The following is a 19,690-nucleotide window of genomic DNA, read 5'->3' on the forward strand; positions in this document are numbered from 1 at the left end:
CCCGGTTTCCCTGTGCCGCCCCCGGGGCTTAGTGCAGTGCTCGGCACGTAGTGAGCGCTTAACGAGTGCCATCGGCACCGTTACCATCGCTTGGCGGTGGACCGCGAGCTCCGCCCAGACCGACCACCCACGGCGATAACGAAGAACGGGTATAAACATTGCTGTACCTACATTCACCTCCTCGTGGTTGACGCCGCTGGTCTCCACTAGCTCCTTGGTGCTTTTCAGCTGCAGGGTTTAGGGAGAAACACAGAATAAACAGCGAGCGCGTTACTGGAGCGTGCGATCGATCAACGGCATTTGAGCGTTTACCGCGCGCGGGGCACACCGTAGCGCGGGGTACGCTGTTAACTTTGATCTATCCGAGGTAGCGTTTTATAAAGCAACCAGTGAGGAAAAAACAACAGACGGACCACATAAACCTAAATAAGTCTTCACCGAACCATTCTGAAACGAGCAAATCACGAGGCTCGATTGGCTGGCCCGCAAAAAAAATAATCAGCGTGGGTCATTATTTTTTAAATAATAAGATTAGAAACTAGTTCCGAGACATAAAGGGTATAAAATTGGCTTTCAAGAATAATAAATGATTTCATTTCCCGTCCTCACTGCTATTAATTTAAACTCTGCAGCGTTCGCAAAGCGCCGCAGGCTAAACCGTGTTACGGTGGTGATTCCTTTCGAGAGACGAGAATTAGAGTGTCTCAGACGTCCGAGGGCCCGCCTACGAGTCCTCGTGGAGCCAGTCCTCGGGGAAGGGATGGTCCCCCAGGGGACGGAGGGAAAAGCCAGTCAAACGCTGGGAGAGAGAATTAGGATGTCGCCTATCCGCTGGGCCTCTTCTCGCTTCTCTCGACGGGACCTCTTGCTCCCGGGTTCCCTCCCGCTTGGGCTTCCCACGCCCCTCGCATCCATCAGGCCGCTGCTCTTCCCTTCTCTGAATAGTATCCATTATTTTTATTTATGATTATTTACAAATGGCATTTATTTCGCTTGGAGCGAAACACTTCTAGAATCTCTAATCTTCCTCCGCCCCCCCCCCCCCCCGCCTCCGCCATTTTCCTCCCGATTTCCACCTGAGCACGTCTGCCTCCCAAGCATTTAGGCCCTCATCTCTTGACATAATCACGATGATGGTATTTGTTAAGCGCTTACTACGCGTCAAGCCGCGTTCTAAGCGCCCGGGGAGGTACGAGCTAATATCAGGTTTGCTCCCCCCTACCCGGAACTTATTTCAGCGCCCGTCTCCCTCTCTGGACTGTAAATCCTTGAGGGTTAGGATCGGGTTTACTAACCGTATTCTAGTAAGCGCTCGGTACTGCGATCCGCCCACGGTAATGGCTCAGTAAATACGGCCGACGCCTAATTCGTCGGCCCAGCAAGGGAGTATCACAAACGGCACTGGAGGAAGTGCTGTTTCTGCACCGCCCTCTTCAGCGACGCTCACGTGCACGCCGGGAGCATCATTTCCGAAAATGACAATCGGAGGACCCGGGTCGTAATCGCGGGTCCGCCGTTGGCCCGCTGGGACCTCGGGCGAGACACCCAACCTCTGTGGACCTCTGTTTCCGCGGCTCTAAAATGGGTTCCGACAACGGTCGGGCCCCTCCAGATTAAGCTGGGAGTCCAACCTGATTATCTCGAATCTATTCCGGCATGGAATTCCGGGCTTGGCATAGAGCAAGAGGACTTAAATCCCCCGGTCAGTCCTGTTGGAAAGCGGATAGTCGTCTCTCCTTCTCACTCCATCTCTTACCATCGGCTTTAAAGCGCTCAATCGGGCCGACCCCATCCTACCTCACCCCACCGGTCGAGCCGCGCGCTCCACTCTTTGAGCGCCCGCTTACTCGCTGAGCCCCGATCTCTTTCGTCTCGCCGTCCACCCCCCGCCCCCCAAATATAAGCCAGACTGACACTCCCTCCACCTTGGAAGCATTCTTAAAGTCACAGCTCCTCCAGGGAGCCTTCCCCGATCAGGCCGCCTTTCCTCCGGCTTGCTTCCCGTTCTCGACCGTCTACACCCTGGGACCTTCGGAGGTTCCATCGGCGCTTACAGTCATTTCTTTAAATTATATCTTATAAATCATAATATTAGAACACCGATCCATATCAATGGCCCGTCCCTCCCTCTGGGCCGTAAATTTGTGGATGACGATGATGATCAGGTTGGTATTTGGTAAGCGCTTACTACGTGCAGAGCACCGTTCTAAGCGCTGGGGGAGATACGGGGCCACCCGGTCGGCCCACGTGGGGCTCACGGTCTTCATCCCCGTTTTCCAGACGAGGGAACTGAGGCCCAGAGAAGTGAAGTGACTCGCCCACAGTCACACAGCTGACAGGTGGCAGAGCCGGGAGTCGAACCCACGACCTCTGACTCCCAAACCCGATCTCTTTCCACACTGAGCTACGCATCTGTTAAGTGCTTACTACGTGCCAAGCACCGTTCTAAGCGCTGGGGTAGATAGAAGGTCATCAGCTTGTCCTCCGAGGGCTCACAGAGCCCGGGCTTGGGAGTCAGAGGATGTGGGTTCTAATCCTGGCTCCCCCACTCGTCTGTTGCGCGACCTCGGGCAAGTCACTTAACTTCTCTGGGCCTCAGTTGCCTCATCTGGAAAATGGGGAGTCAAAACTGTGAGCCCCACATGGGGCAATCTGATGATCCCGTATCTATCCCAGCGCCGAGAACGGTGCCTGGCGCATAGTAAGCGCTTAACGAATACTATCATCGTTATCATTAGCATTATTAATCCCCGTTTTACAGATGAGATAGCCGCGGCACAGAGAAGGCAAGCGACTTGCCTCAAGTCACACAGCTGACAGGCGGAGGAGCCGGGACTAGAACCCAAGACCTCTGACTCCCGAGCCCGGGCTCTTTCCACTGAGCCCCGCCGTACGGGCGGGGAACACGCCCGCTAATTCCGTTGTACCCTCCCGGGCACTCAGTACAGCGCTCTGCACACAGTAAGCGCCCAACTAATCCCACCGATGGACTGACCGACTCTGTAACGGAAGGATCGTTACGACACTCTTCGAACCACTTATCACAACGCCCTGCTCGCGGAAAGCGCTCAGTAAATACGATCGATCGATCGACGGCTGTGCCGTCTCCTACATTTTAATACCACTTTGCGGGGCCGTCCACTTGACATTTCGAGCCTCGGGTCAAACGGGACGGGACTTTCCCGGGGCGGGTAGAGTCAAAAGGCGAGACAGAGAGACCCAAGAGGGGCACGCTCAGAGACGGCCCGCAGGGAGAGATCCCGAGGAGAACGGCCGGAGTCCGAGACCCAGAGAGAGACATCGCGGGGGATCCGCCCGGGGGGCCCCCCCAGAGTCCGACGGCCCCGGGGCCGAGAGCCGACACTCGCCGAGTGCCCGGGCCCGGGTCCTTTACCCCTTCTGGGGCAAGAGGGACCGCCCCCCCCCACCCAGTCCGTAGAACGGACGGGGAAGTAAGAATTCTGAACCTTCTGCAGGATTTGGAGACGCGGAGAGGGGTCGATTTCACCCACCTCAACCCCAAGTGGGGGAGAGGGCGGAGGAGCCGATATAACCCACCCCGGCCCCGGGAGAGCGGTCAACTGGAGAAGCAGCGGAAAAACCCCGGGCCTGGGGGGGCGGGGGTCGGAGGTCCCGGATTCTAATCCCGGCTCCGCCACCCGTCTGCTGGCAACTCACTTAACTTCTCCGTGCCTCGGTTACCTCATCTGCAAAATGGAGATTGCGACCGTGAGCCCCGTATGGTCCGGGTCCAACTTGATTAGCTCGTATCTGCTCCGGGGCTTAGTACGCTGCCTGGAAAATAGTGAGGACTTGACAAATATCACTTCAGAGGTGGGCGCGTGGCTCAGTGTGGAAAGAGCCCGGGCTTGGGAGTCGGAGGTGGTGGGTTCGAATCCCACCACTTGTCAGCTGTGTGACTGTGGGCGAGTCACTTGGCTTCTCTGGGCCTCAGTGACCTCATCTGTCAAATGGGGATGAAGACTGGGCGCCTCACGTGGGACAGCCCCGTGACCCTGCATCTCCCCCAGCGCTTAGAACGGTGCTCTGCACACGGTAAGCGCTCAACAAATACCAACATTATCATTATTATCATTATTATTGTCATAAGCCACTCCGGGCCCAGGAAGGGGAGAGGTCAAATATAACTTGTCCCAGGCTCAGGACGGGGAGAGGAGTCAATATAACGCACCTCAGATTCGGGAAGGGAGGAGGAGATAAGTCAGCGTGGCTCAGTGGAAAGAGCCCGGGCTTGGGAGTCAGAGGTCATGAGCTCGAATCCCGCCTCTGCCACCCGTCAGCTGTGTGAGCAAGGCACTTAACTTCTCTGTGCCTCAGTTCCCTCATCTGTCAAATGGGGGTTAACTGGGAGCCTCACGGGGGCCGACCTGATGACCCTGTGTCTCCCCCAGCGCTTAGAACGGCGCTCGGCACATAGTAAGCGCTTAACAGATACCAACACGATTATTCTAAGTCGCCACGGTTTCGGCGGGAAGGGAGGGAGGGTGGGTGTGCGGGTGTGCATACTAAAGCACAGGCGGAGAGGAGAGTGGCCACTATTACCGGCCACAGCTCCAGGGGCTTATTGCTGTCACCCGGGGATCCAGAAGCCTGCGTACGCCTCAGCCCGGAAGACGCGATCGGTAGCCGCCACATCCGCGGCAGTGGAAAACGAACCGCTGACAACGGACGACGCCGGACGGGCGGGGAAGGCTGGCAGTCGAGCCGCCGTCCCGGTGGACGTCGGCCTCGGGCCGTCCCTTCTCATCGCCAACAGTATACGACGTTCCCTTCCTGCAGCGGGCAGAGCCCCGTGCCCGGCCTCGGGGGAGGTTTCCGTGGAAATGAAACGCGTCGACCCTGACCTGGAGCAGCTTACGGTTCACTGAGGCCGGCGGGCCCCACTTGCCAACCGTATCATGGTGGCGAGAAGACGTGCATAAATTCGAGCGAGGGTGAGCACAAGTAGGCAGTTAAATGAATGTGACAAACAGATAAAAGATAGAACCCTCAGTCCAAGTGGGAAGATGAAATCGCCGGACCAGGAAGGTGGGCGTTAATCCTGAAAGATTAATCGGGGGAGACGGGCCGAGAGAGCGGCGGCCTGGGAGTCTGAGAGACCTGGGATCTAATCCTTGCCTACCGGGCGCTGACAAGTTTATAAAACTCCTCGGTGCCGCAGCGTCCTCATCCGAAAAGGAGGATTAAAGACCTGCCCTCCTTAGACTGGGAGCTCTTTCTGGGACTGGGACCGCTTCCGATCTGACCGTCCCCGCTCCTGACACGGAATACGTGCTCAACAGACCCCCATCACTACGACTGCCGTCACTATCGTCATCATCGCCGCACAGCGCAAGAGTAGGAGAGACACAACGGGGCTAAAGCGAGCTAGCTGCGACTTCCCGCCCGACTCAGAAATCCGAAGGTGAAACAAAATGGTTTCTCCTCCCTCATCCCAACTCCGGCGACGGCACGGGGGGGGGGGGTGATTGGCTCCCCATTACTCCTTTGAACGAGGCCACTCGGCCACGTCGGTTCTCCCGGTCCCCTTCGGCCGTGTCTCCACTTGGGTCACCGGGTCTTTATTTCTGCCGCCAAAGCTGTTCGGGACTTCACCGTACCAAACTGGTCTCCTCCCTCCGTAGCCAACCCGCCCCCGGTCTTAGAATTTTCACTCGGCGTCGGCAGGACGTCTAATTCAAATGACCTACGGCAGTTCGAATCCGCTTCCCGGCCCCGAGACTAGAGTGATCCTCCCGATTCTAGTATCGTCTGCAGATCCGATGATCGTCCCCTCGTCGCCTTTCTCCGGATCGTTCACGGAGATCGAAAACACGTCTGGACCCGGAACGCGACCGCTTGACGAGTCCTTCCGCGTTGATCCGGGGCCGCCGGAGAGCATCCGCTTTGTCTAACGCTCGTGTCGGCGTACAAACGGCGTAACTGTACCTTCCCGGTTTGCCCGTGAGAATGTATTTCTAATGACCAGATTGATCCCGTTCATTGCTTTTCCGTTATCTCCGCTGTCTATCACTCGATCGTAGAAGTAAATTAAATTTGTTGGGCGTGATTCGCGCTTCGCAAACCGTGTCGGTGGTGTCCCGGTACCTTATGCCCTTTTAAATGGTTGCAAATTGATTATTTGAATCATTTATTCTAGTATCTTCCATGTATCAACCTTCAGCTGACTGATCTGTAATTACCAGGGCAATCCTCTTTTCACCGCACGGGCCCTTTTCCAAAGAGTAGCTACGGACCCGCAACTACTCTTGAACGCGAGCCCTCCGACCCTGCAGCTTTCTATACCGCAAGCTTTGAAAAGATAACGGTGAACATTTTCTTCCTCTATTTCCCTTCAGCTCCTCAGCTATTCGACACCAACGGGATACGTCCTGCTCCGCTGTTTACGTTCGATCTTTTGATAGAGACAGAAGTGGAAGAGAAGAGTAAATGTTTCTGTCTTTTCGTGGTCAACTCAGCTGCTCGAGAAGCAGCGTGGCTCAGGGGACAGAGCATGGGCTTGGGAGTCAGAGGTCATGGGTTCGAATCCCAGCTCTGACGCCGGTCAGCCGCGTGACTGTGGGCAGGTCACTTCCCTTCTCCGGCCCTCAGTGACCTCATCTGTCAAATGGGGATGAAGACCGGGAGCCTCACGCGGGACGACCCGATTGCCCCGCATCTCCCCCGGCGCTTCGAACAGTGCTCGGCACACAGCAAGCGCTTAACGAATACCGACATTATCACTATTACCTTCACTCTTTTTTCCTTGCCGGCTAACAGAGTAACTACTTCAAACGCATAAATGCGTAAAAACGCGGTTCAAATATTAAATGCATTTGTGAGACTACGCCGATGCCTTCCGCTCGTAAAATCCTACTCTTCCAAGAAGCCGGTGGCTACGGTCTTTATTTTCCCTTAAATTTCACAAGCGCGTAAGGGAAATGCGTTTACTGAACCAAAAAAATTTCAGAAAATCACTCGGGCCGTTGGCTTTAGAGGGGGCAGATATCTCTTTTGTTTGGGCAGTGACCATCTACTGAACTACTAGTTTGGCGATGCTCTTATTTATTTGAATCCAATGGGTAGAATACAAATCCGTTTAGACCCCGAGGAGACGGCGCCGCTCCGTGTAATTTCCTTTAAACGAATTAAGGCCCATTAGGTCTCTGGCCAGGGAACACAGAACGCCGTCCCTAGCAGGGGCCTAAGCTCTCTCCGGGGCCGTAGCCAGAGGGCTCAGATTTCCTTCCACGCCGGAACGATCCGTCTCATCGGGCCGTAAGGCGATACTTTCAAATCCACCGATCGGTGGCGGGCTGCGCTTCCGTGTCGGAGAAAGGGGGGGATGAGATGATCGGATCTGCAGACTCTGGATGAAGAGTTTACATCTCTCCATGGTTAGATAAGTGCATCTGATGCACTCCGATGTGTTCTCGTGTCACCGTGAATCAGGCTTTCCCATCCATACGTCTCCGGGAGTATCAGATGCTATGCTAAACTCGTTTTCCTCACTCTGACTTAGAAGAAAACAGCTGGTTACCGGGAGATACAGGCGCTCGGTTTATAGTTCTACATTTTTCTTTAATCCGTTTCTCCCCCACGAGGAGGTGTCCACCCATCACCGGGGTGTAGAGTTCAACGGGGGAGTCGGAAATAACAGTACCGGTTCGATCCTCGAAACTACTGAGGACGAAGCTGCCCGGGACCAAGTCGGGCCAGGTCATTCTGCAGAGTAACTGCAGCTGACGCCTTCAGGAAGCTCCTTGAGGGCAGAGGGGAAATCGCTACTCCTTTGGAACTCTCCCAAGCCCCCAATTAAAATCTAACGATGGACTCATCCGCCTCCAGGAAGCTCACGGGACCCGCGCGCCGCGTCGAGAACGTCCGAATTGTCCATCCATTAGAACGATCCTTTAACGTAATTACTTACTTGTTCCTGGAGAACTTTAAGTAACGCCTGTGTGTGTGTTTGTTCTTCCTTTGCATGTTCCAGTTCGGATTTTTTGTTGTTCAGCTCCTCCTGGATATTTAGCAGTTGCTGTGGAAATAAAGGGTACACCTAAATCCGAGGAATTACAGGCAAAATCGTCACTCCGAGAGAATCTGCATGGGACCTGTGCACGTGTGGGAACTCGGTCCGGGCCTCCGGCGGTCAAAACGTAAACGATTTCCATGCCCAGCTTTTAAACGTCACACCCCGTACCTTACAAGGTGGTTAGAGGATCTGTGGGCCATCTTCCACGGAGAAATGGCCATATCCGTCGAACACGTTTTAGTTCGTAGCAACACCCACTGTGGTTTTAGTGAGCCCAAGGCGAATAATCCAGCAGCGCCGCTCCTCGATACAATTAGTCACCGACCCGCAGCCGTTCCATTTCCGAATAAAGCGGTATACTGAAAACCAAAGCCCCGACGCCTTTTCCACGTCGGTAACGACGGGGATGTTCTATTAAACCGGTAGGACCCAGGTCCAGAGGGCAATCGACAGCTCAGCCAGGAAAACCGCTGACCCAAGCCGTCAAAACCCCGAGTTCCGGTCTGCGCCGTTATTTTTGGGCAGAGCCCCCGGACGGCAAAACTGGACCCGAGGAGATCCGTCGGCTCTTCGGGCTCCATCTAACTCACCTGCGGGTTTGTCTCGGCTGCCAAACGCAGCTTCCCGGCCCTGATTTACTTGGAATTTTGTCCTAGGTTACCGTTCACGCCGGCTAAATCCCTGCCAGTTGGAGAAAATGGCGGTAAGATTTTTTAGGAGGAAAAAAAAAAGATCCCCTGGAAATCAGCTCTTCTCTTTCAGAGCTCCTCTGAAGAAAGAGCCGGTTTTGAAAGCATATTTCTCCCGCTACGAAACACGATGAACTCCGCGCTCGCGAGATTCGTGCCCCGAAGCGCTCACGCCGCGGAGCCGGAGCTGTGCATCAAGCCCGCGCCGACGCCTCGGAGGGGCCGACCGCAGTCACGCGGCAAAATCGGAACCGTCAAGGCCCGGATGAACCGCCGCCGGGTCCCCGGTGCTCGGAGCAAGCAACTGGGGGGAGGAGGTGAACCTTCGACAGCTTCGGGTTCGGAAGAAGACGACTGGGAGGAAATGGCAGACTTCCTTCACACGGTCGTTTCCGGTCCACGCCAGCGTGGTCTAGCGGAAAGAACACGGGCCCGGGAGGCGGACCGGCCCAGGTTCGAATCCCGGCTCTACCTCGCGTCTGCTGCTGCGTCACTCACTTCTCTGCGCCTCGGTTCCCTCCTCTGGGAAATGGAGATGACGACTGCGAGCCCCAAGGGGGACAACCTGATGACCTCGTAGCGACCCCAGCGCTTAGAACAGCGCTTGGCGCAGAGTAAGCGCTTAACAGATACTATAATTCTCATTATTAGTCTAGAAGCCTCCCGACGGGGGATCTAAACTCTCTAAGGCACAAGTTCGTTCTTTCATCCATCCATTCTTTCGTATTTATTGAGCGCCTACTCGGTGCAAAGCGCCGTACTCGGGCACTTGGGAGGGCACGATATAACACTAAATGATAAGAACGACGTTGGCGTTGGTTGAGCGCTCGCTACGGGCAGAGCGCTGTTCTGAGCGCTGGGGGAGATACGGGGCGTCATCAGGTTGTCCCACGTGGGGCTCCCCGCCTTCATCCCCATTTTCCAGATGAGGGAACTGAGGCACAGAGAAGCGAAGCGACTCGCCCACGGTCACGCGGCCGACAAGCGGCAGAGCCGGGATATCGGACTCACTTGGCGGGCAGAAGGTTGCAGACGCGGAGGCGGACGTGAAGGATGGCGACGGCGACCGCGGAAGATTCTCAGCGGGCGAAAGGAATCCTTTTGCGTGATGATTCCAAATAAAAGAGTGATCACAACTTGCCTAAACTCACCGCCCTAGCTGGGAGGGATTAAGGGAAAGGCTTAAACGACGACACCGGGACGTTTGAGAAGCGGCGGGTCTCAGTGGAAAGAGCCCGCGCTCGGGCGTCAGAGGTCACGGGTTCTAATCCCGGCTCCGCCGCTTGTCCGCTGTGTGACCTCGGACAAGTCACGTCACTTCTCTGGGCCTGGGGATTAAGGCCGCGAGCCCCACGTGGGGCAAGCTGCTCGCCTTCTATCCCCCCAGCGCTTAGAACAGTGCCTTGCACACAGCGAGCGCTTAGCAAATCCCCTCGTTGTTATTCATATTATTTGATTTTAGAAAGAGGAACTTCAGGAAGTAGCGGAAAGGCGGAGCGTAAAATGGACCAAATCGGTAACCAGACGTAGAGCCTACAAACCCACGGAGGCCGAGGACCGGCTCAGCACAGAAAAGTCGTTCAACCCCCCCCGCATTTTCTCAGGCGACGGGAAACCTGAGGATAGCAGGTGCTGAGAAGCGGCGGGGCTCAGTGGAAAGAGCCCGGGCTCGGGAGTCACAGGTCGCGGGTTCTAATCCCGGCTCCGCCACTTGGCTGCGGGGTGACCTTCGGCGAGTCACTTCACTTCTCTGGGCCTCGGTGACCTCATCTGCCGAATGGGGATGAAGACCGCGAGCCCCACGTGGGACAACCCGATCACCCTGTTATCGACCCCAGCGCTTAGAACGGCGCTTGGCACGTAGGAAGCATTTAACAAATATTGTTAAATTTCTAATCTTGTTAAATACTGTTAATATCGTTATAATGACTATCGTTGTTATCATTAGGCAGGTGACATCAGAGAGACTCGATCGCCAGGGCCAGAAGGCGGCAGCGGAAGCCCGTGGGACCCCTGCGAGATCGGTACGGCTCAGGGACCGCAGGATCACCCGCGCGGCTTCTGGAAATCAATCCATCGGCGCCCTGGGCGAGGACCGCAGTCGTCCGGGACCGAACCTGGGCCGTACACCGATCTGCAGCGAGCTGTGTCTGAACCCCCAAGTTGCCGCCTGATATTCTCCATTTCCTGTCTGTGACAGCACAGCCGGACTATCAGCTGGGGACGGAGGCGGGGGGGCGGGTCACCGAAGTATTTCCATTTAAATGCCGTTCATATTTATCTGAACGACGCAGAGGCCGCTCCGAACAATTCAGGATCCTAAGGAGAATACCTCTCTCTCCCCGTTCTTCTTCGGAACCGTCGGTGGGGAACGGAGCACTCGGAGGGCCAGTCGGATTGGCAAGGACCAGGGGAAGGGTTTAGGGAGCAGCACTTCATTCGCCGAAACCAAATCCGGGCACCGTCGAGACCGAATCCGAAAGATTGGTCCGGGGTGGCGGGGGGGGGGGGGGTGGGGGGGTGTCCCGATCCAGCCCATTTGCACCGACACCTCCGGGAAGCCAACCCACGGCGGACTCTGAAGACGCTAGCTCTCCCTTAATAGGGGTTATTTCTGAGAAAGGTCAGGGAAACACCTTCAGCGGCTTAAAAGTGGAGCACCTACCTGAAGGATCAGAACTCAATAAAAAAAAAATAAAATTTGGACGCACGTTCATTTAGCCCTATCGCCATTTTTCGCGGTTTCAAATATTCCCTTCTGTTCACCTCGGTACAACTCACGGTGCTTCAGATAGGGAAAGGATCAGGCAGCCAAAAGTTACAAATTGCCATCACAGGATTGGTTATGTTGTTCTTTTAAATCACGCATTACGGGGTTACGGAGAGAGCCGTTCTTTCATTTCCGAGCCCCTAGAACCGCGCTCCGTGTAGGGGAAGCACTTGATCAATGCTGACTTAAATGTTTAGTCGTCCATAAAGGGGTGACCATCGTCATTTTCAGCAGCAGCAGGCAGCGGTATTTACTGAGTACCTGCTATGTGCAAAGCACTGTATCTGACTCCCGGGAACGCACGATAAAAGAACGGGCACGGCCTCTCAGAAGCTCGCGGTTTCCATCTGACGCACCTGGATATTTCCAGGCCGCCGACTCAACGAGAAGTCTCGAGTGACCCATCGACGCTGGGAAGGCTCTTCGGGGAGGAGAGATCAATTTTGCGGCAAGCCCTTCCGGCCGACATCGGCAGAGTACGTTGCCGGTGTTATTTCACGACCGGCGGCGCGTGGGGCCGACGTCCCCTTTCTGAAGACGGCAGACGGGGGTTCCGAGAAGTTGGGCGTCTCGTGATGATCCCCTTTCAACGAGTGGCCCAGATAAAATGATAACTCCGGGCATCCTCCGGTTAGTATTTGGGTAACCGTTGGTGTTACGATTATTATACCTTGTCCGTCCGTCTCCCCCGATCGGACCGTAAGCCCGTCAAACGGCAGGGACCGTCTCTATCTGTTGCCGCCTTGCTCATCCCAAGCGCTTAGTACAGTGCTCTGCACATAGTAAGCGCTCAATAAATACTATTGAATGAATGAATGAATGAATATTATCATCGATGAGGAAAATAATAACGCTACCTGTTAATCCCTCTGGAAGCTGTTAGGACTAGGATACTAAACAGCACCAAAAATATGACACTGAAATGATTTCCCGCCCTGCGGGGTCCAGAGCGGAGAGGCGGAATTAGAGAAGCAGCGCGGCTCGGCGGAAAGAGCCCGGGCTTGGGAGTCAGAGGTCACGGGTTCGAATCCCGGCTCCGACGCTGGTCAGCTGTGGGACTGTGGGCAGGTCACTTCCCCTCCTCCGGGCCTCAGTGACCTCATCTGGAAAACGGGGATTAAGACTGGGAGCCTCACGGGGGACAACCTGATCACCCTGTATCCATCCCAGCGCTTAGAACAGTGCTCTGCACATAGTAAGCGCTTAACGAATACCAACATTATTATTGTCATTATCATAACGGGGCAGACCTGACTCCCTGGGATACGGCCTGCCCGTGGCCTGCCTCGATTTTTTACGGTACTTTGTGAAAATGTAATTTGTTAAGCGCTAACTGTGTGTCAAGCACTGTCCTAACGTGGCTCAGTGGAAAGAACCCGGGCTTGGGAGTCAGAGGTCATGGGTTCGAATCCCGGCTCTGCCACTTGTCAGCTGGGTGACTATGGGCAAGTCACTTAACCTTTCTGGGCCTCAGTGACCTCGTCTGGAAAATGGGGATTAACCGTGAACCTCACGCGGGACAACCCTGTATCTACCCCAGCGCTTAGAACGGTGCTCTGCACAGAGTAAGCGCTTAACAAATACCAACACTATTATTATTATTATTATTATTCTTATTTTAAGTAGAGGGAGAGATATAAGTTCGTTAGGTCTGACAAAGTCCCTATCCCTCACAGGGCTCACGGTCTAAACTGGAGGGAGGAAGATTTCATCTCCATTTTACAAATGAGGTAATTGAGACACAAATAAATTGAGTAACTTGCCCAAGCAAGTAATTGGCGGCGCCGGGATTAGAATCCAGGTCCTCTTTCCACGAGGTCGTGCCGCTTAATGTCGGTATCTGTTAGGCGCTTACTCTGTGCAGAGCACTGCTCTAAGCGCTGGGGGAGATACAAGGTCGTCAGGTTGTCCCACACGAGGCTCACAGTCTCCATCCCCATTTTCCAGATGAGGGAACCGAGGCCCAGAGAAGTGAAGCGACTCGCCCACAGTCACACGGCTGACAAGTGGCAGAGTCGGGAGTCGAACCCCTGACCTCGGACTCCCGAGCCTGCGCTCCTTCCGCTGAGCCACACCGCTTCGCCGCTTCTACCTGTCAAGTGCTCACCGTGGGCCAGGTGATGTACTAAGCGCTGGCGTAGATACAAAATGACCGGATTGGACAAAGACCCTTTCCCAGGTGGGGCTCACAGTCTAAGCGAGAGGGAATAGGATTTAATCCCCATTTTTTAAAAACGAGGGAACTGAGGCCCAGAGAAGTGAAGTGACTCCCCCTAAGTCACACAGCTGACGAGCGGCGGAGCCGGGGTTCGAACCCGTGACCTCTGACTCCCGAGCCCGGGCTCTTGCCCCTGAGCTGGGGGTAGATAGGAGATAACCTCGTTCTCTTGTCTCTTGTTACCTTGTTATCTGTTGCCGAATTGTCCATTCCAAGCGCTTAGCACAGTGCTCTGGACATAGTAAGCGCTCAATAAATACTATTGACCGAACGAATGCCCGTGTCAGACACATGTCAGACAAATCGCTGACCCACCACGTCTAAGGGAGTGGGAGAACAGTTTTCTAATCCCCTTTTTACAGGTGAGGATAGTAATAATAATAATAATATTGGTATTTGTTAAGCGCTTACTATGTGCAGAGCACTGTTCTAAGCGCTGGGGGAGATACAGGGCCATCAGGTCGCCCCTCGTGAGGCTCACGGTTAATCCCCATTTTCCAGATGAGGCCACTGGGGCACAGAGAAGTTGAGGGACTCGCCCACAGTCACACAGCGGACGGGTGACAGAGCCGGGAGTCGAACCCACGACCCCTGACTCCGAAGCCCGGGCTCTTTCCACTGAGCCGCGCCGCTTCGGTGCTCATGACGTGCCAAGCACCGTTCTAAGCGCTGGTGAAGGTACAAGTCCATCGGGTCGGACGCAGTCCCTGTCCCTCATGGAACTCGCACTCTCAATCCCCATTTTACAGATGAGGGAAATGAGGCCCAGAGAAGTTAAGCGACCTGCCCAAGGTCATACAGCAGACGCGTGGCAGAGCCGGGATTCGCACCCAGGTCCTTCGGACTCCCAGGCCCAAGTTCTCTCCGCTAAGCGTCCCGAGGCACAGGGAAGTAAAGCAACTTGCTCAAGGAGACACAGCAGGCAGATGGCAGGACCGGGATTAGAACCCGGGTCTCCCGTCTCCGGGGTCCTGGAACCTCCCCTAGGCCGTGGAGCTTCTCACGGCCCTCGAAAGGGACGCGTGTGGTAAGATAGAGAGCTTTAACGGGATTCTGTTTTTATCAACTGTTTTTCACAGCTAAAGCTTGTAACACGAAAGAAAGAAAAGCCTCCTCCGCTAATCTGCATTTCTCAAAGTGGAAATCCATCGATTTTTCCTCCCCTTTCCGATCACGTATGCGTTTCTTTTTCCAGCAGTTTTCACGGTATCTTTCCTAAACACACACACACACCCACGCGCGCGGCCTTTCCATCCTTTCATTTTAACCAACGCACTGCAGTTGTCGGGGACCTTTCAAGATTCTTAGCGCTTATTAATAAGGCAAAATCAATCGATGCACTCATTAAACAGGGCGCAGAACGCCGTACCGACTCCTTGGGAGCGGACAATAAAATCAGTAGACGGGATCCGTGACCTCGAGGATTTTCAACTGGAGCCGCGACGGCAGAAAATGGAGTACATTCCACCCGGAGGAAGAAATGCAGCCCGTAAGATACGTACAAAGCGCCGGATAGCGTTCTTTTATTGCGCTCCGCTGCGTTTAGGGGGGGTCCCGGAAGACTGTGATGTGAACTGGAACCGGACGCCGGATCCGACAGCAGGGCAGGGGGACATTATCGGTGACGGGGCGAAGCAGGACCGTGGGCAACGGACGTATTTTTATCGCAGAGGGAGACGACTGTATCCCTCGTATACTGGAGAGGTACGACTGTAGATCTGATCCCTTCAACGCAGTGCTCCGCTCTCCTAAAGAGGCCAAACGTGGGCCCGAAAATCACAAATAGGGTTCCCCGGTGAACACACACACTCTCTCATTGTTAGTATTAATAATATTCGGGTCGATTGAGCGCTTACGGTGTGCAAAGCGCTTGGGAGAGCGCTCTCTCTCCCCCCCCCGCACACAATGGCCCCAGTTCTCCAGTCCCATATCACACCGAGTCCACTCCTCCGCCCGTAAGCACTTTTCTAGTCCCATTACCGTTCCTCCCACTGTTACGGCGGCCGCCGCTTCCGCGGAACTGTTTCCCCCAAGGTTTTCTGCCCGAAAACCTAGATTTCCAGGTGGCCCGGGCAGCCCGGGATGTAGCACCCCCCTAACCTCACTTGGTTTACCAAAATCCAATCACCCAACAGTCAAGACCGATCGTCTGAAAGGGGTTAGCACGCGGGGCCACGGCTCCGGTGCGGAAATCTGTCCGGAGAGCAAAGGGAAAATCGGCACCGCCTCGGACGGCGTACACGGTGCAGACGCGAAATCACCATCTCAAACCAATTTTCCCCGCTACTGAAACATTAAAGGGAGAGCGCATTTTAGAGGGGAACGGAATCACTCAGACCCCGTGCAACGCACGGCGTCAGCGTGGCCGGGAATGCTAACAACTTCACGGTGCAGAATGCCTGCCAGAATATGCAAATCCGAAAAGATTCTGGCTCTGTCTTTCCGCCCGATAATCCTCTCGTCCTGCACAACGATGGAAGCCTCTCTGCAATTCTTCTCCACAAGTGGCTAAAACCTGTGTTTTCCTATTATATCAAAGAGGCCCCCGGACGCGTCTTAATACCAAAAGAGCATCGGCTGAAATGGGCTCGAGGCTCGGCTCCTGGTCACCGCGCCGCCGAGAAGCAGACTCAACTAAATAAATGATTGGTAATGCCGGTATTTTTTAAGCGCTTACTCTGTGCGGAGCACTGTTCCGAGCGCTAGGGCAGACACAGGGGAATCAGGTTGTCCCATGCGGGGCTCACCGTCTTCATCCCCATTTTACAGATGAGGTCACTGAGGCCCAGAGAAGTGAAGTGACTCGCCCACAGTCACACAGCTACCAAGTGGCAGAGCCGGGAGTCGAACCCGTGACCTCTGACTCCAAAGCCCGGGCCCCTTCCACCGAGCCACGCTGTCCAGGGCCGAGATATGACGTGGAGAGCTGGGTGGGGGAGCGAATTCTTGAAAAGAAATAAAGGAAATAGCATTTAAGGCCACTTCCGGCCTCAGTTAACGCTGCATCTCGGTTTGACGGGGGGGGGGGGGAGAATCGACCGCTACAGAGAGAGGAGCCCGGCAGACGACGAGTCAAATCATTCAACAGTATTTACTGAGCTCCTCCTCTGCCCACAGGACTGTACTGAGCATCTGGGAGAGGACAAGCGAGATTAGAGCTCACCTCCTCCAAGAGGCCTTCCCAGACTGAGCTCCCCTTTTCCCTCCGCTCCTCCCCCTCTCCCGTCCCATCCCCTCGGCACCGTACCCGTCCGCTCGACCGTCCAGATCTTCGTCACCCTACTTATTTTGTTAATGAGATGCACCTCGCCTTGATTCTATTTATCTGCTACTGTTTTAATGAGATGTTCTTCCCCTCGACCCTATCTATCGCCACCGTTCTCGTCCGTCCGTCTCCCCCGATTAGACCGCGGGCCCGTCAGAGGGCGGGGGCCGTCTCTGTCCGTTACCGATCTGTCCGTTCCGAGCGCTTACTACGGTGCTCTGCACACAGTAAGCGCTCAAAAAATGCTACTGAGCGAATGAATGAATGAAAGATATGATTCCTGCCATCATGGAGCTTATCCTCTAACGGAGAAGACGGACGGTCACAACAGCTTTTCCCGTTGGGGGCGAAGCGGAGTGGTACAACCGGCTGCGGCCGGAGAACGGAAAGAGGAGAACGTCATTAAATAACGACGCGTGGAAGCAAAGAGCCTAGTGGGAAGCGGCATGGCCCGGTGGCACGAGAACGGACTTTAGCGTGGGAGGATTCGGGTTCTGATCCGGCCCGGCCACCTGTCTGCTGTGCCACCTCGGACGAGTCACTCCACTTCTCTGTGCCTCGGTTACCTCATCTGGAAAACGGGGATTAAGACAGCGAGCCCGCCGTGGGACAGGAACGGCGTCCGACCTCATCGCCTCGCATCTACCTTGCCTCTTTGCAGATGGCAAGTGCTTAACCAACACTAAAATCGTTATTCTTATCGTGCAGTCGTGAATACGTACGTCGGGAGTTGGGAGGCCACGACCTGAGAAGAGGAAAATGAATCGGGGAACAACTCTTGGAGGAGCCAGGACGTTAGGAAGGCTTCGAAGATGGGGAAATGGATCGATCGGGAGCACGTACTGAGTATCCACGCTGTGCCGGGCACTGTGCTAAGTATTTGGAAGAGTAAAATTGAATTATACTCTCCACGATCCCCGATGAATCCATCAGTCGTATTTATTTAGTGCTTACTGCGGGCGGTAACCCCAGCCGGGGAGGGAGAGAAAAAGGGGGAAGGGGGAACTGGCCGGGCAGGAGTTTCGCCCACGGGGTGGGGAGGGGGCGTTGGGAGCGAATCGCCAGCCCGTCCGGGGCTGTTAGGGAAGGGGGTCTCCCTCGATTCACTCCCGACACGTGGCCTGGTGGCTGGGAGTCAGGAGGCCCCGCCACTTGACCGCTGGGTGACCTCGGGTGGGTGGCCCGCCTTCTCTGGGCCTCGGTTGCCTCTTCCGTAACACGGAGATGAAGACTGGGACCGGGACTGTGTCCGACCTGATTGGCTTGTGTCTGCCCCAGCGCTTGGCAGAGCGCCTGGCACAGAGTAAGCACTTCAGCAGCACCGTACTCCACAGACGGCATCAACCCAACGCCCTCCTCCGCCCCGGATATCCCTAGAGGTCCTTGTCTCGACGTCCGGGTATCCATTCTACCCGCTCCGTCGTACGGTATTTTCCCGACTGTCTGGTCCGGTGCTCCGCACGCCGTAAGTGCTCAATAAATATGACCGACGCAACGCACTGTACTAAACCCTTGGGAGAGTACGGTACAGCCGAGGTGGTAGATACTTTCCCTCTCCACCTTTAGCTTACATCCCCGCCCTCCAGAGGCTCACGATTCAATGGGGGAAACCGCCGGGAAAATAAATGACAGGAAGGAGGGGCCGACGAAGTGAAAGGATGTCCGCAGAGGTGGTGGGGGTCGGGGCGGGTCTTTGGGTATTGCCAGGGTCCTGAAGAAATAACGTCACAATCCTAAACCGCACAAGAGCAGCTGACGGTGCCTCAGTTAGCTCGTCTGTAAAATGGGGATTGAGACCGCGAGCGCCCCCGTGGGCCACGGACCGTGTCCGATGCGATCGGCCGGCATCTTCTCCCGGAAAATAGTCAGCGCCGAACCGATAGCGTTAAAAAAGAATCCTCTTTTTCCACCCAGGTCCACAGTCTTAGATGCGGATGGTTCTCTGAATTTACGTCAGAGCTGCACCTGGCAGTGGAAGGTGCACAGAGGCGAGGGAAATGTTTCAGGGAGGGAATCACCTAAAAGACCAAGGAAATGGGATTCAACCTCACTGACTTCTTGGCACAGTGAGCATGAAAAAAGACCCGATGCTTCTCCTGTTGCTGCTGAACAGGCACGTTGGAAATATTTCAGGACGACAACAGGAACACTGTGTCGGCTGCATCATCTCAAGTGGAAAAGGGAATTTTGGAGGAAAGCCACGCGTTCACTCCCTCATCACTCAGAGCTAAAGCGTGGTCTTTCTTGCTGGTGGATGGCTGTCAGAATTCACAGATATTCCCTCTGCGTCCGTCGGAGGACCAGGAGGCCTCTCGCTACGCCGGATCTAGCAACGGGGCAACTCCCGAAACACTGACTGAGGCCCGCCTGCATTTCCAACTGTCGCTACCAGCACGTTGTCCCTGGGGATGATTGATGGTCTAAGTGACAAAGTCAAATTTTCCCACTAGCGGACCTCCTCTTTCCCACTAGAGAAGGGGGAAAAGAAACAATTACGCCCTCTTGGAAGATTAGCTCTGGGCCGGGGAACCCAAGCTGGCCATTTCTCACCGTGGCCTCGTGGAAAGAACGCGGGCCTGGCAAACAGAGGACTGAAATTTTCATCCCGGCCCCGCGCTCTACTTGCTGGGGGCCTTGGGACAACGTCCTGTGCATCGTGGCTCAGTGGAAAGAGCGCGGGCTTTGGGTCATGAGTTCGAATGCCAGCTCTGCC

The 19,690-nt window shown here is 55.1% G+C and overlaps 1 protein-coding gene across 6 annotated transcripts in view; it reads right to left on the reverse strand.

The window, feature by feature from the left end:
- Positions 1-19,690, reverse strand: part of ENOX1 (ecto-NOX disulfide-thiol exchanger 1) — a 420,263-nt gene that overhangs the window by 41,716 nt on the left and 358,857 nt on the right. For 3 of the 6 annotated variants that reach the window (XM_039914912.1, XM_029048127.2, XM_029048128.2), the window contains exons 12-13: positions 7,931-8,038; positions 172-228 (exon numbers count right to left, since the gene is read on the reverse strand). In XM_039914912.1, the coding sequence (XP_039770846.1) occupies positions 172-228; positions 7,931-8,038 (165 nt within the window). Of the gene's footprint in view, positions 1-171; positions 229-7,089; positions 7,518-7,930; positions 8,039-19,690 lie in introns of those variants that run through there. The other 3 variants (XM_039914914.1, XM_039914915.1, XM_039914913.1) reach the window with 3 other exon arrangements.

This window comes from Ornithorhynchus anatinus, chromosome 20, assembly GCF_004115215.2.
Source record: "Ornithorhynchus anatinus isolate Pmale09 chromosome 20, mOrnAna1.pri.v4, whole genome shotgun sequence".
NCBI classification, from domain to species: Eukaryota; Metazoa; Chordata; class Mammalia; order Monotremata; family Ornithorhynchidae; genus Ornithorhynchus; species Ornithorhynchus anatinus.